Here is a 15964-nt window from a genome sequence, read left to right as displayed (position 1 = left end):
AGGCACGCACCTGTAATCCCAGCTACTTGGGGGGCTGCGGCAGGAGAATCACTTGAACCCGGGAGGCAGAGGTTGCAGTGAGCAGAGATCAGGCCACTGCATTCCAGCCTGGGCGACAGGGAGAGACTCTGTCTCAAAAAAAAAAAAAAAAGGTAGGGGGATGGATAGAGGACACTTCTGTTGTTAAGTAAAACAAAATACAATAAAATACAAAATTAATTAATGTTGGTTGTCAGAAAAGTCACTTTTGAATGGTTCTTATCCATACTTATCAATAACAAAACATCCATACTAAACATTGCCAGTCTTTAAGTATAATAATCATGAGCAGAGAGTTATGTAAAAGAATCAAAGATGCTAAGAAAGCACAAGGGCCAAAGTAGTTTGATCCTCATGGTGAAATGGTTTCCTAAGTGTCCCCAGACAACAATCTTAAACACTAAGGCTAAGATTTGTCCTCTAAAGTACTTCTAAGAAAAAGGTAAGAAGTAGGGGGTAATGGAACAGAGAGGGAGGGAGGGGGAGAGAGAGAGAATATATTCCTTTCATAGTTTCTGAAAACACCTTGAACAGTACCTTATGTATCTTAATGTATCCCAATCATCTAGAATATTTGTTGAAAGAATGGTATCAGTATATAATTTGAAGATTAAGTAGACATAATACTCCAATTAGGAAATCTCTTGGATTTCTTAGATATCCCTAGAATAGATTCTAATAGATGGTTTTATGACATGCTTTAAAATTGGGATTGCTGGCAAATAAATATCAACATTATAGAACTTTCAGTTAAACACAAACAAGAGGGCCAAGTGCGACGGCTCATGCCTGTAATCCCAACACTTTGAGAGGTCAAGGTAAGTGGATCACCTAAGATCAGGAGTTCAAGACCAACCTGGCCAACATGACGAAACACCATCTCCAATAAAAATACAAAAATTAGCCGGGCATGGTGGTACACACCTACAATCCCAGCTACTTGGGAGGCTGAGGCATGAGAATCGCTTGAACCTGGGAGGCAGAGGTTGCAGTGAGCCGAGATTGTGCCACTGCACTCCAGCCTAGGTGACAGAGTGAGACTCCGTCTCAAAAAACAAACAAACAAACAAAAAAACAAACAAGAGGACCAATGATAGGTAGGTACGTGGATAGGGGAAGGATGTTGCTCATGAGTACTTTTTTTAAAAATTACATAGGCAAAAATTAGGCCTAGAGATCCAACATTTCATTTAAGTCAGGGCTTTTAAATACCTCTTGTACCACTTCCAACCCAATTTCAAATCCCTTCAAGATTTGTTAGGAAAAAAAAACATTACTTTTACCTTCTGCACAGGAGCTTGATGTTCAGATTCTAATATCGTTGTGTCATTATCACCAGATGGATGCATCACAGTTATGCCATTTGAGAGCTGTTCAGAATCACCTGGATGCACACATTTTTAGAATAGTATAATTAAAATATTTCATCCTACTTAACCAGAATTTGATTTTATTTTTCCTTCCAGGTCAGACACTATGAAAACAAAGAGACTAATTTTTTGATGCATCATTTAACTTTGGAATATTCTTAGTTAGGGACCTGTTATACTGTAAAATATTTCTCATTTGAAAGTTACCACTTTGTTCTCTTTTTGTTATTTTTGCTTATTCTGGTCAGCATGAAGTATAGCTGACATCATACTCACATATGAAAACCTATTTTATTTGACCCCATGCTATAGCAGCTCTCCAGTGTATAGAGTGACCTCAGCTCCAGATTTTTTTTTTTTTTTTGGAGAGGTCTTGCTTTGATGCCCCAGGCTAGAGTGCAATGGCACAATCTTGGCTCACTGCAACCTCCACCTCCAGGGTTCAAGCGATTCTCCTGCCTCAGCCTCCCGATTACAGGTGCCCACCACCATGCCTGGCTAATTTTTGTATTTTTAGTAGAGATGGGGTTTTACCATGTTGGCCAGGCTGGACTTGAACTCCTGACCTTCAGTGATCCGCCCGCCTTGGCCTCCCAAAGTGCTGGGATTACAGGCATGAGCCATTGCGGCTGGCCAGGCCTGTAAATTTCAATGTGAGTTTTGGAGAGGACAAATATTCAAAACCATAGCATAACTTATCTGAAGCAATTTAGACTGCTGATAAAACCCAGTTATCACTAAACATTTACTGAGCACATACTATGTACTAAACACTGGGAACATAGGGATGACTAAAACATAGTAACTATCCTCAGGTATTACGTGCCCAGCCTAGAGGTGAGTTTTGATTAGGCCAAGCCAATCATGGTAATTGTATCTCACTATCAGTAACTCATTTAGGAAGAGCAGACCTGAGCCAGTGCAGGGCTTCCAAGGGAAAGATTCTGCCTGGGTGGCCAATTGGAGACAGAAAAACACAGAGGGGAACTAAGATACCTACCAGACACTCAAAATAGCTACCAAGGGAACAGGGATGAGAAATGTGGTAAGTCTGACTCTGAGGTGAGGAGAACTCATGCAATCTCATTAATTCGTAAGTTTTCATGCAAATATTTCATTTATTATTACTGGTGAAGATTAACTACAGAGTGTGAGAGCCCTGATCAAGCCATGACTAAAAGATTGACTTGCTCTTTGGTCCGTACGTCCAAAATGACAAAGAAAAGAAGGAACAACGGTCGTGCCAAAAAGGGCCGCGGCCATGTGCAGCCTATTCGCTGCACTAACTGTGCCCGATGCGTGCCCAAGGACAAGGCCATTAAGAAATTCGTCATTCGAAACATAGTGGAGGCCGCAGCAGTCAGGGACATTTCTGAAGCGAGCGTCTTTGATGCCTATGTGCTTCCCAAGCTGTATGTGAAGCTACATTACTGTGTGAGTTGTGCAATTCACAGCAAAGTAGTCAGGAATCGATCTCGTGAAGCCCGCAAGGACCGAACACCCCCTCCCCGATTTAGACCTGCGGGTGCTGCCCCACATCCCCCACCAAAGCCCATGTAAGGAGCTGAGTCCTTAAAGACTGAGACAGACTATTCTCTGGAGAAAAATAAAATGGAAATTGTACTTAAAAAAAAAAAAAAAAAAAAAGATTGACTTATCTTTGGACTATTGCCTATATATGCCAACAAAATTCCTTATTAAATCAGTTTGGGCTGAGTTTTCTGTCATCCGCAACATGGAACATCCTGATACATGAAACTTAATTGACCACTTGATTCAATTCTCTCTAGTCATCGTCCACAGGTTCTAATTAGTGGCTGAAGAACAAGAGGGACAAATCAAAACTGAGCTGCTGTCTTTGTTAACTGACCCAAACTAACAAAATCCTGGCCACTTACATATTATAGGGACTTACATCTAAGCTTCTACCACCCATCGATTCCCTTGATGGATTCTCTGGCTAAATCATACTCTGAGGTTGAGGTTAGAAGAAGAGAGCAAGGAACATCAAGGAATAGCAGTGAGCATAGGAGGGCAAGACAAAACACTGTCAAAGAATGCATGAACAAAAGCTCAAATTTTTAATTTGTATGTCTGTACACAGCCCCAGTGTAGCCATGTTTCCTCACTTCAACGAGGAAAGGGAAAAAAAAAGTGAGAAAAGCCAAAGCTGTAAATACAGGACTACCTTCCCTTCTCTGCTTCCTGTCAGTGATGATTTACAAAGGAGGAAAATGTATGTATAGTAAGTGAAATTCTAAAGCGACCCTCAATTTGCTGACTCTAAGTTGGTAAGTGGTGATAGTGCCATTATTAACAATTAAAGAGGAAGGATTAAATTCTGGGGACCAGGCTGGGTGCGATGGCTCAGGCCTGCAATCCTAGCACTTTGGGAGGCCAAGGCGGGAGGATTCCTTAAGCCCAGAAGTTTGAGACCAGCTATGGTGAGACCCCATCTCTACCAAACAAAACAAAACAAACAAACAAAAACTTAGCTGGGCATGGTGGCACATATTTGAGGTCCCAGCTACTTGAGAGGCTGAGGTAGGAGGATGGCTTCAGCCCAGGAGGTGGAGGCTGCAATGAGCCGTGTTTGCGCCACTCTACTCCAGCCTGAGCAACACAGGAAGACTGCCTCAAAAAAATAAATAAAATCTGGGGACTAAAAGGGGGAATTCAGTTTTTACATGGCTGTGTTTGGAATGCCTATATGATGTTTAAGCAAAGACATTTAGTAGAGTTGTATAAACATGCCTGGGGCCTGGATACATTTGAATTGTAAAAATGAGACTAGAAGTCACGGATGCCAAAGATCACCCAAGTATAGAGCACTGCTTCCAACCTTTTCCACATCATGATATATAGAAAATGATCAATGTATGGCCACCTGCACAAATGGGAAGGCTGCTCCCAGCTCATTGCTATAAGAGCTGAGGGGACATTCATTCAGTAAGACTGTGCTTTGAAACATGGTTGGGTAGTTCTGGAGTAGATGAAACAAACATATAAGAGGCTTAAGGATGCAACTCAGACAATTATCAACATCTAAATGGAGGCAGCTAAAGAGAGATCGGTAAGGAACAGAGAGATGGGATGGTTAAGAGAGGTGTCATAAAAGCCTAGGAAATATGTCAAGGGTCCAACTCCCTGAAAAATATTTTTACATGAATGACCCTGTGACACCTCAAAGCACTACAAAACTAATCTTTCCTCAGAAGCCTATTCTTCATCTGTATCCCAGGTCTGTCAACCTGGACAGTATCCAGCCAGTATCCTGTGAGCCACCAAAGCTTATATCCCTGGGTTATTAACCCAGCATGTTTTCATATTTTGCAGACCTGCCCATTCTACTCTTCTAATTTCTCTTAACTTTCCCCTTCTCTTTCCTTCTATTACTTTATGTCATTTTTTCCCTACTACTGCAATAGCCCAACTGGTCTCCTCCCTTCTCTAGTCTCTATATTCTTTCTTTCAACTCACCTAAATAATATTGGCAAATTAATCACCCAGAGGCACAACTTCACTCAAAAAGCCTTCACTGCCTCCCTACTGACTATACTATTACAATTAAATACAAAGTATCTGGACTTAAAGGGCTAAATATCTAAACCTGGTCTACCTTTCTAATTTTCCACATTCCTGTTTAATCCAACCAAATCTTTAATCACACGGAATTATGAGTTGCCTAAATACCTTCACATTCATGTTGCTTCCTCCATCCAAATGCCTTTCCATACTAAATATACATAGGTAAGCCTTATTTTTTTCTGCAATATCCAGCTCAAATGATACTCATTCTGTAAAATACATATCTGCCAAACAGATCAGGTGATTCTGCCTTCTTCGCTTCCTTAAAGTTCACTTTAGCTTCTCTCAGGGCACATTATTTTTACTTTATATACCAATTGTTTATGTCTCCTATGAGATAGCAAACTCCTGGATTTACTTTTTCATTTGCAATTATGAATTCATGTTTATATAACAACCTAAATATTTTTAAAACTCAATATAATTTAGTGAAGTTTAAACAAAATTTTTTTTATTATACTTTAAGTTCTGGGATACATGTACAGAACGTGCAGGTTTATTACATAGGTATACATGTGCCATGGTGGTTTGCTGTACCCATCAACCCGTCATCTACATTAGGTATTTCTCCTAATGCTATCCCTCCCCTAGCCCCTCACAGGCCCCAGTGTGTGATGTTCCCCTCCCTGTGTCCATGTGCTCTCAGTGTTCAACTCCCACTTAGGAGTGAGAACATGCGGTGTTTGGTTTTCTGTTCTTGTGTTAGTTTGCTGAGAATAATGGTTTCCAGCTTCATTCATGTCCCGGAAAAGGACATGAACTCATCTTTTTTTATGGCGGCAATTTAGTGAAGTTTTTATGAGACAGAGAAAGGGTAAACTAGGATAAGGCTAGTAATCTTCTATGGCCAAAAGCTTCAACTTATAAGGAAAAAAAATTCAACATCATCCATTTCATGTGGAGATCGTAGGTGGGCAGGTGTGATGAAAACCAGTAACACTTAAAAATTCACTTTTTAATATTTTACGTACTCTTAACATTTTGTCAAACTATTTTTCGAATAAGAAAACTTCAACATACATGTTACTTTTATCATTTAATTCTAAGGTTTAACAAAAAATTATTTCTATTGAGATTTAACTCCAGAAAAAGAAAATGTCTTTATAAATCTTATGGCTCATATACATTTGCAATTTCCCTTGGGCATAGTGCCACCTACGGTTGACAAATGTAAACCACGTTGTTTCTGAGAATTTTGCTAACTGCAAAAGAACAGCTACTTTGGCACCATCCAAACTTTCCTTTATACATTAGACTACTAATAAGCATCATATAAACAGAATTTCAAGTAATATAACAAACTGATCCTTACTGAAGGTGTAGGTATTAAAAGCCTAACTTTTCATAGATAGGGTATTTTGTTAAATTGGGAATAAGAGAACACCTTGACTACATTCTTACCTTTGTTTTTCATCATCTATTCCTTTTCAAGGGCAAGGCTACCCTGGCATTCTTCTAAAACATACTCTGGCTAAAGCAGTAACTTTTGCCTACTTTAGCTCTTTATAATGAGCCTTCAAATGTTCAAATCTCTCCAATTAAAAAAATCAAAACAATCTCGCCCACTCCTCCAAAAAAATCTACTTTCCTGTTAAAGCCACAAATATCTTCCCATCCTCTTTACCAACAAAGTTCTTCAAAGAATGGTTTACATTCACTACACTCAAATTCCATTACTTCTGAATTTATAACAATCTAGTTTCTGCCCCATCACAATGGGTACTAAAAAAGCTTCTGCAAAAGTAAAAACTCTCACATTCCCAATGTAATGCTCTCTCCATTCCTCATCCTACTTAAATGCTCTGCAGTATGTGATACTCTTGATTTCCTTCCAAAAAAAATCTATCTTCATGGGCTTCTATTACACTATTTTCCCTTTTTCTCTACCTTTCATTGCCTCTTCTTTTAACTATTTTTTTCTACTTTTACTGAGGAGGTTTTGTTTCTTAGAATTTTGTCCTTGAGCTTTACTCTTCCTGCTCTGCAGATTTTCCTGGGTGTTTTCGTTTATTCTTATGGCTTCAAGTAGCTTCTACATACTGTTAGTTCCTAATTTGTAACTCCTATTACACTCTGGTAGTTCTAGAAACCTATTTCTAGCTTTGTATTTCCACTTAGATATTCTGTAACATCTCAAACATGTGCAAAATGAGTTGTCTCCTGTTTTCAATCCAACTATTAGATAATCTCCCAGTAGCTCATTCATTTTAACAAAGTCTATCAATTCTGCCACAAAAATGCCTTATATATCCACATCCTTTCTATAGTTGCTGTGTTACTTTTGGTCCTAATAATTCATTTCCTAGACTATAGCATTCAGTGTCCTTACTTGATCCTAACTACATCAGAATATCATCTTAATCCATCCTCTATATGGTAAGCAGCAATTTTTTCCCTATTATAAAACCTGGGGCCAGGTGTGGTGGCTCATGCCTGTAATCCCAGAACCTTGGGAGGCCAAGGTAGGTGGATCACTTGAGGCCAGGAGTTCAAGACCAGCCTGGCCAACATGGCGAAACCCTATCTCTACAAAAAATACAAAAATTAGCCGTATATGGTGGTGCATGCCTGTAATCCCAAATACTTGGGTGGCTGAGGCATGAGAATCACTTGAACCCAGGAGGCAGGGGTTGCAGGGAGCAGACGTTGTGCTACTACACTCCAGCCTCTGCAACAGGGCGAGACTCTGTGTCAAAAAATAAATAAATAAAATAAAATTGAATAAAATCTGATTTTGCTTCCTGTATGAAGCTCCTTGTACACAAATAAAAGTATACAAATTTGTATACGATTTGTTGTATACAAATTAATAGCACTGGTATATTCTAGGTAACTCATGACCTATAGCTATCATTCTGCTATTCTCTATTCTCCAAGAATCTTGAAAATGTATTTCCAAAAAAGAGTAGACATAAATATTTCATACTTGGGATATTTGTTTATTCTTCTTCCTGGAATGCCCTCCAATGTGGCCTTAGATATTTTCTCCATTGATCTCCATTCCCTTCCCCACAATGAAGAGATATAACTTTAGGTAAAGACAAAAGGGAATATTCAAACACAGAATAGGGAGACTGAGGCAAGCGGATCATCTGAGGTCAAGAGTTCGAGACCAGCCTAATCAACGTGGTGAAACCCTGTCTCTACTAAAAAGACAAAAAATTAGCTGGGTGTGGTGGTACATGCCTGCAATCGCACCTACTCTGGAGGCTGAGATAGAAGAATTGCTTGAACCTGGGAGACAGAGGTTGCAGTGAGCCAAGATCGCACCACTGCACCTACCCTGGGCAACAAGAATGAAACTCCATCTCAAAAAAAAAAAAAAAACTACAAAAAAATTAGCTGGCCATGGTGGCGCATGCCTGTAATCCCAGCTACTCAGGAGCCTGAGGCAGGAGAGTCGCTTGAACCCGGGAGGCAGAGGTTGCAGTGAGCCAAGATTGTGCCACTGCACTCCCATCTGCAAGACACAGCGAGACTCCATCTCAAAAAATAAATTTAAAAAAACCACAAACACACACACACACACAAACACACACAATAGTAGGGAGCTTTTAAACTGAAAGCTGCAAAGAAGGATCAAAACTTCTCCCTCTTCTTCCTAATCTATGTTGCAGTAAAACAGTTTGGAAATTTATTCTGCTAGGGAGATACTTCTGCCCTTGGGTGGCCAAGTGGAAACCAGAGCACATTCTAGAGGGAAGAAGAATGGACAAGGAATATTCATATCTGCCTTTAACCTAGGCCTAAATACATTAATTAGTGTCTCAAGGTTTAGTTATGCTCTAGGCTAAACTCATATCAGAAGTACCCTTCGTGCCACACATCCCCTTCGACCCACCAGAACCAAGTTGAGACGCAAAACTTTCCCTTCTGATAAGATATTAAATCAAACAAACCTAAAAATATAAAAATTTAACCAATTTTAGACGAATAGGAACTACCCTTAGGCAAGAATTTCTAGCCCAAGTTTCCTTAAGTGTAAACTATTTTATCTATCTATAACTTCATTTCTTTACCTATAGAATCTCTAAGTAAGTTATCTTTCCCTTATTCTTTCCTACTTTTCTAATCCAGATAGGTGTCATGGAAGTTAAAGCAGCATTTCCCAGATCTGCTCAGAACTTGGTAGTATGGGCTCCGGCAGTAACAGGAGTGTATGTGTGTAAAATGTATGTATATTATATACATACATGTGTATATAATTTATATATATAACATATATGTAGTGTGTGTATATATATCATACCAATGTATATAATTTACATGAAAGTAAATTGGATGTGAACTGTATACATAATTTTCTTTCTTTTAAATGTAATGAATGCCTACAGGTATAAAGCAGATAATTTCTAATGATGTGCTTCAGTGATTATTCGTAACCTGGAATTTACTAGTTATGATTGTTGGTATTTCCCAGATATTTAACATTTAAGATGACCACAGCATTTTCTATACGTATAGTTTTAGAAGTCAAGTGTTATTCTCAATTATTTCTCAATAACAGTTGTTTACTTGTTAATTTCTTACCTGAGGGAGGCAGAATTTGGAAAGGTGAAATGTTTTTCACGGTCTGTAAATGTTCTAATTCTTGATAATTAAATGCTAATTGGTGGTGATTTGGTGGCATTACATGTGAAGGTGTGGTCTGATGAACAAGGGTAGTATTGGCAGAGGTTTTGTCTTGCACAGAATATTCTATCTGTTAAAACAAAATCAAAGTTATCACTTAGTTTTATCCATACAAGAAATATACCAAAGAGAACAGAAACACAAGAGGCAACAATTTAATGTTACCTTTTTAAAATACCTTATTATTTAAGTCACACAAATCTATAATGTATAGTTATCCCTATCTTGCAAATGAAGAAACTGGGGTTTAAAAGGATTAAATAACTTGGTCATTATATGGCTTACAAGAGGTAGAGTAAGTCAAAGCCTACGATCTTAGTTATGGGTATACAGTAGAGTAAGTCAAAGCCTATGATCTTAGTTATGAGTATACATGTATATTATTAAACAATGCTATTCATTTTTTAAAGCTTTCCTATACTTACTAAAAAACAAAACAAAACAAACCCCTGAGCTTTTATAGCAAATCTAGAGACCAATTCACTTACTTTAGCCATTTTTCCTTACTGTATTACAGACATAAGGGGAGAAATTTAAAATTACATTATGGTCAACCCACAAGACTATCAATAAATTCTAATTCAATATTCAGGTAACTATCAAGTAAAAGCTGTAGTGTAATAATAGCTAACATTTATTTAATGTTTACTCTGTGTGAGGTACCAGGGTAAGTCCTTTATATGGTTTTTCCTTAATTCTCACAATAATCCTATGAGTTAGGTATAATTTTTATCTCTACTTACATTTTCTAGAAATAATAGAAGCAGTTTACCTAAAATCTCACACCTATTCTGCGGCAAGCGAAGTTACAGTAGCAAAGCCCAGTAACCTTATCTAACTAAGTTCTGAGTAGTAGATGGCACAGAGATAAATAAGACAGTCTTTCTCCTTTGTCTAACAAGGCATTGGGGTGAGTGAGTAGGTAGGCAAGTGTACAAGTAACACCTACGCAAATATGAATAAAACAAATGCCATAGGAATGTTTATCACAACAATATAGATCCAGGCCAAAGCTTAAAGCCTAATGCTCACGTTTAAATCAGCCAAAGAAAAAAATCACTTTCTGAACTACACAAATATATACATTCATACATGAACCTATGGATTAATATATACTATCTTTTACTATAAATAGACATTTTTTTCGCAGTGAGTGAAAGTGAAAAAATTTTTACCAAAAATAGACCATTAAAAAGGTGGCATTCACCTGGCGCAGTGGCTCACGCCTGTAATCCCAGCACTTTGGGAGGCCAAGGTGGGCAGATCACGAGGTCAGGATATCAAGACCATCCTGGCTAACATGGCGAAACCCCGTCTCCACTAAAAATACAAAAAATTAGCTGGGCGTGGTGGCAGGTGCCTGTAGTCCCAGCTACTCGGGAGGCTGAGGTGGGAGAATGGTGTGAACCCGGGAGGTGGAGCTTGCAGTGAGCCAAGATCATGCCACTGCACTCCAGCATGGGTGACAGAGCAAGACTCCGTCTAAAAAAAAAAAAAAAAGAAAAAAAAAGGTGGCATTCTACATGCTACATATTGAGATAAAAATGCTTCCAAAGTTCCTTCATAACTTGACATAATTTTTTTATTCCACTAATACACCTTTGGCAAGATAGATCATCTATAACTTCTTCCTACTCAAAAGGAATGGGAAGGCCAGGCATGGTGGCTCAAGTCTGTAATACCAGCACTTCGGGAGGCTGAGGTGAGTGGGTCACCTGAAGTCTGGAGTTTGAGACCAGCTTGGCCAACATGACAAAACCCCCGTTTCTACTAAAAACACAAAAATTAGCCGGGCGTGTTGGTGTGTGCCTGTGGTCTCAGCTACTCCGGAGACTGAGGCATGAAAATTACTTGAACCCGAAAGGCGGAGATTGCAGTGAGCCAAGATTGTGCCACTGCACTGCAGCCTGGGTGATGGAGTGAGACTCTGTCTCAACAACAAGAACAAACAAACAAGTATGTGTGTGTGTGTATATTTTCTCTTATGTGTCCAAAGCCCCGTTATATACAAGTCATCTAATAAATATCCTCAGCTTCCATATTTCTCTGAATATGCTTGCTGTGTTTTTTGTTTGTTTTTTTTTTTTTTGCCTCTCTTCATGCTATTACTTATTTTAAAAAATAAGCCTCTAATCTGTATGTAAACCATTTCTTCCCATGTTCTTTAAAACACATTTTAAGCATTACCTGTGTGACGCCTATTCTTCCTTCAGGCACTATACATTCAATCTTCATTTTCTAAAAATAATCATATAGATTATAGTATTAATCATATTATCTCTTAACCATGTGATTATATTCCTTTTTCACAAATTACAGCTCTTTTAAGACAATATTATTTGTTTTTGTGTTCCCCTAACCTAGTTAGATGTTGTTACATAAATAATTCTATGTTTGGAAGGGGTACAAAGGGAAAAAAATGTACATGAGGATGACAACTTGAGCTAGTAAAAAAATCACTTCTGTTCTTTTCAAAGCACATCAACTACTAGTCAAACATAGATGTGTCAAAATGGATAACTGGCAATTATAAGCTTTATCTGTAGAAACCTTAATTACCATTCTCCTACCATCTTTTGAGAAATTTCACTTCACTGTACGCACAGTTCTGTACACTCATTCAGGATGCCAATGCCATCCCTCTGTATTCAGACTCTCAGGGATAAGCTGAAGCTTCTAGAATTTGTTCTACTTATCCATTTGGCTTATATAAGTTATATCTTATTGAAAAATGAAGCCAAAGAGTTTCCCTATTCGGTCTTCTTCAGGAAGAAATCACTGAACATTTAGTTGATAAGGTAAAAACAGTGACAACTTTCTTCATGTAAATAAAATTGAAAACAATTTTAAAGAAAGCTACTACTATACCTATGAGTTATAACACACATACTTTTAAAATTTGGAGATACGAATAAAGAATTAACTTACTTTTACATTCTCTTTAGAAGGAGAATCATTTGGTTTTACTTCTGTAAACTTAGGGAACATTTCTGCAAATGTATACACATAAATATTTTAATATTTATTAGCTTAAAAAAGAACAAGCTATAATTTTTCCACATTAGAAACACAGTGAGGGCCGGGCACGGTGGCTCACGCCTGTAATCCCAACACTTTGGGAGGCCAAGGTGGGTGGATCACAAGGTCAGGAGATGGAGACCATCCTGGCTAACATGGTGAAACCCCATCTCTACTAAAAATATAAAAAATTAGCCGGGCGTAGGCCGGGCGCGGTGGCTCAAGCCTGTAATCCCAGCACTTTGGGAGGCCGAGACGGGCGGATCACAAGGTCAGGAGATCAAGACCATCCTGGCTAACACGGTGAAACCCCGTCTCTACTAAAAACTACAAAAAACTAGCCGGGTGAGGTGGCGGGCGCCTGTAGTCCCAGCTACTCGGGAGGCTGAGGCAGGAGAATGGCGTGAACCCAGGAGGTGGAGCTTGCAGTGAGCTGAGATCAGGCCACAGCACTCCAGCCTGGGTGACAGAGCGAGACTCTGTCTCAAAAAAAAAAAAAAAAAAAAAAATTAGCCGGGCGTGGTGGCACATGCCTGTAGTCCCAGCTACTCAGGAGGCTGAGGCAGGAGAATCACTTGAACCTGGGAAGCGGAGGTTGCAGTGGGCTGAGATCACGCCACTGCACTCCAGGCTGGGCGAGAGAGTGAGACTCCGTCTCAAATCAGCTAAAATTTCTAAAGGGATACCTGCTTTTAAGATATTTTATTTTCCTATAGTGGAATAAATTTCAGTTTACATTATGTTCAGGCAAAAAAGCACAGTATGTTACTTAACAGTAAAGAGCTTGAATAACTTTAAAAAGGAATTTGTTGCAACAGAGATAAGGTTTCAAACAAGCAGCATCCATTATGCTAAAATCACCTTTTATCAAGTAGCCATAAATGTAGCCCTAAGAGGCTTAATTTTTAAAAAATCAAGAATTTACTATAAGAGAAGGGGATGTCATTTATCTGAGAGGATACAGTCTTTTATTAAAAGTAAAGCTATTTTAGTTCTGTGGAAAGGTCTGCTGTGCTTGCTAAACTCTATAATAAAGATTCTATCTGATTACTTCTAAGCTATTTGGCAGCCTCAGCTATACAGCAAGAAATGGGTTTTATATTGTCTCCTCTGCCTTTAGAAATACTGTACAGCTGACACTGGCAGTAGAAGCGGACATAAAAAGAGATCTCTCCAACAGGGTGCTAGTGGGTTTCTCTTTCTTTATCCTACAATTGTTTCTGATGCTATCCTCCCCAGTCATAATCCTGGGTCAGTAAGGTAAAGCACCAAACTGGTAGTAACTGCCTTGATCAGTCTCTCTAAGCCAGCTTTCATGACCACCTGAGTGTTATTTGTTTCATGCTCCAGGACACCAAGGCTGGTCAACACCAAACATTATTCAAACTTAAAACACTCTAATTTTAATAATTACCTTCTGCCTTCTGAAAAACCATCAGTTTCCACTGGATGTGTTACTGTTCTTTCCTCTCCTAAAATGTTTGATGCTGGACATTGTTAAAATTGCTGAATGCCACTCAATGACATCCTTTAATTTAAATAATTCAAGTATTTAAAATGACATGAATCATCTTAATGTCACTCAGCTAAGTATTATTTAAGTGTTGCAGGCTAGGCGTAGGGGTAAGAGAAGGAGACAGACTGAGAAGATTGAGAATATACATCCAGATAGCTTTTGCATTTAAAGGACAAATTAGGCAGGGCATAGTGGCTCATGCCTGTAATCCCAGCACTTAGGGAGGCCGAGGCAGTTAGATCACTTGAGGTGAGGAGTTCAAGACCAGCCTGGCCAACAAGTTGAAACCCCATTGCTAGTAAAAATACAACAATTAGCCAGGTGTGGTGGCATGTGCCTGTAGTCCCAACTATTTGGGAGGCTGAGGCAGGAGAATTGCTTGAACCCAAAAGGCAGTTGCAGTAAGCCGAAATTGCATCACTGCACTCTAGCCTGGGTGACAGAGCCAGACTCTGTCTAAAACTAATCATAATCATAAAGGAGAAATTATGGCTTCAGCTTTGAACAAAAAAACAAAACCAAAAAGACTTCACTAATATGATCATATATTCAAATATGCACCTAAAACGACATCATCCTACAATATAAACTCTTAAGTATAGTACAAATATGACATACCAGATTGGTGTTCTACTAAAAAAAAAGAAATTCAGGGGCATCACCTTAGTTTTCTAGCATATAAAACTGAGCTCAAAATTATTATAAAACTTAGCACCTCAAGGTCGGCGCAGTGGTTGATGCCTGTAATCCCAGCACTATGGGAGGCCGAGGTAGGTGGATCACTTGAGGTCAGGAGTTCGAAATCCCAAAAACTTAGCACCTCAAAATCTAAAGATACTAGCAAAAGGCATCAAGGAATTTTAGTTAAAAAAATAAGAACACCTACTATATACGGCTCATAAAAGTCTCAGCATTTTGCTTCTCATTCTAATCGTACATAATTGACTTTTTAAGAGCATAATAAACTAAAACTATATATATGCTTATTCATGAGTTCCTGGCCTTTGAAATTAAAAGACAAATGTACATATTTTCACTACCAAACTTACAACCATATTTCAATTAGTGAAGAAGCTCTATCAGTGCTAGCAAACATCAATTAAAATTGATAACAAGGCCGGGGGTGGTAGCTCACACCTGTAATCCCAGCACTTTGGGAAGCCAAGGCAGGCTGATTACCTGAGGTCTGGAGTTTGAGACCAGCCTGGCCAACCTGGTGAAACCCCTCTCTACCAAAAATATAAAAATTAGCTGGGCGTGGTGGTGCAAACCTGTAATCCCAGCTACTCGGGAGGCTGAGGCACAAGAATCGCTTGAAGCTGGGAGGCAGAGGTTTCAGTGAACCAAGATCATGCCACTGCACTCCAGCCTGGGCGACAGAGCAAGACGCCATCTCAAAAAAATAAAAATAAAAAATAAAATTGGTAACAATAATGACAACATACACATTGTCAACTAATTTCTCTAGGGAAGGATGACAACATGTGTACACCTACCTTAAGAGGATCAAAATGGATAATATGTGTACTACTAAACAAATGCATATTGTGGCATATATTCTAATTATAAATGTTGTAATTTCACATCTGCCTCCAAAACTCAATATAAAACTTTGTTTCCAAAGTTTTCATTTCAAATTGTCAAAAAAAAAAATTAACCATAGGCCGGGCACGGTGGTGCACACCTGTGATTCCAGCACTTTCGGAGGCCGAGGTGGGTGGATCACGAAGTCAGGAGTTCCAGACCAGCCTGTCAACATGGTGAAACCTCATCTCTACTAAAAATACAAAAATTAGCTGGG

The 15964-nt window shown here is 38.8% G+C and overlaps 2 protein-coding genes across 2 annotated transcripts in view; one reads left to right on the top strand and one right to left on the bottom strand.

Annotated features, from left to right (window-relative positions):
- Nucleotides 1-15964, bottom strand: part of BRDT (bromodomain, testis-specific) — a 64488-nt gene that overhangs the window by 15377 nt on the left and 33147 nt on the right. The window contains exons 12-15 of the mRNA XM_011940041.1: nucleotides 12558-12619; nucleotides 11817-11867; nucleotides 9528-9699; nucleotides 1323-1423 (exon numbers count right to left, since the gene is read on the bottom strand). Coding sequence (XP_011795431.1) covers nucleotides 1323-1423; nucleotides 9528-9699; nucleotides 11817-11867; nucleotides 12558-12619 — 386 coding nt within the window. The remainder of the gene's footprint in view (nucleotides 1-1322; nucleotides 1424-9527; nucleotides 9700-11816; nucleotides 11868-12557; nucleotides 12620-15964) is intronic.
- Nucleotides 2605-3056, top strand: LOC105510282 (40S ribosomal protein S26-like). The gene has a single exon (XM_011939968.1). The coding sequence runs from the start codon at nucleotides 2622-2624 to the stop codon at nucleotides 2967-2969; it is 348 nt and encodes a 115-aa protein (XP_011795358.1). The 5' UTR covers nucleotides 2605-2621; the 3' UTR covers nucleotides 2970-3056.

The sequence above is a fragment of the Colobus angolensis genome, unplaced genomic scaffold, assembly GCF_000951035.1.
Source record: "Colobus angolensis palliatus isolate OR3802 unplaced genomic scaffold, Cang.pa_1.0 Scaffold186, whole genome shotgun sequence".
NCBI classification, from domain to species: domain Eukaryota; kingdom Metazoa; phylum Chordata; class Mammalia; order Primates; family Cercopithecidae; genus Colobus; species Colobus angolensis.
This window is presented reverse-complemented; position numbering and strand designations above follow the sequence as displayed.

Excerpts from the sequence above, each read along its gene's own strand:
- LOC105510282 (XM_011939968.1), top strand. The coding sequence starts at position 2,622 with ATGACAAAGAAAAGAAGGAACAACGGTCGTGCCAAAAAGGGCCGCGGC.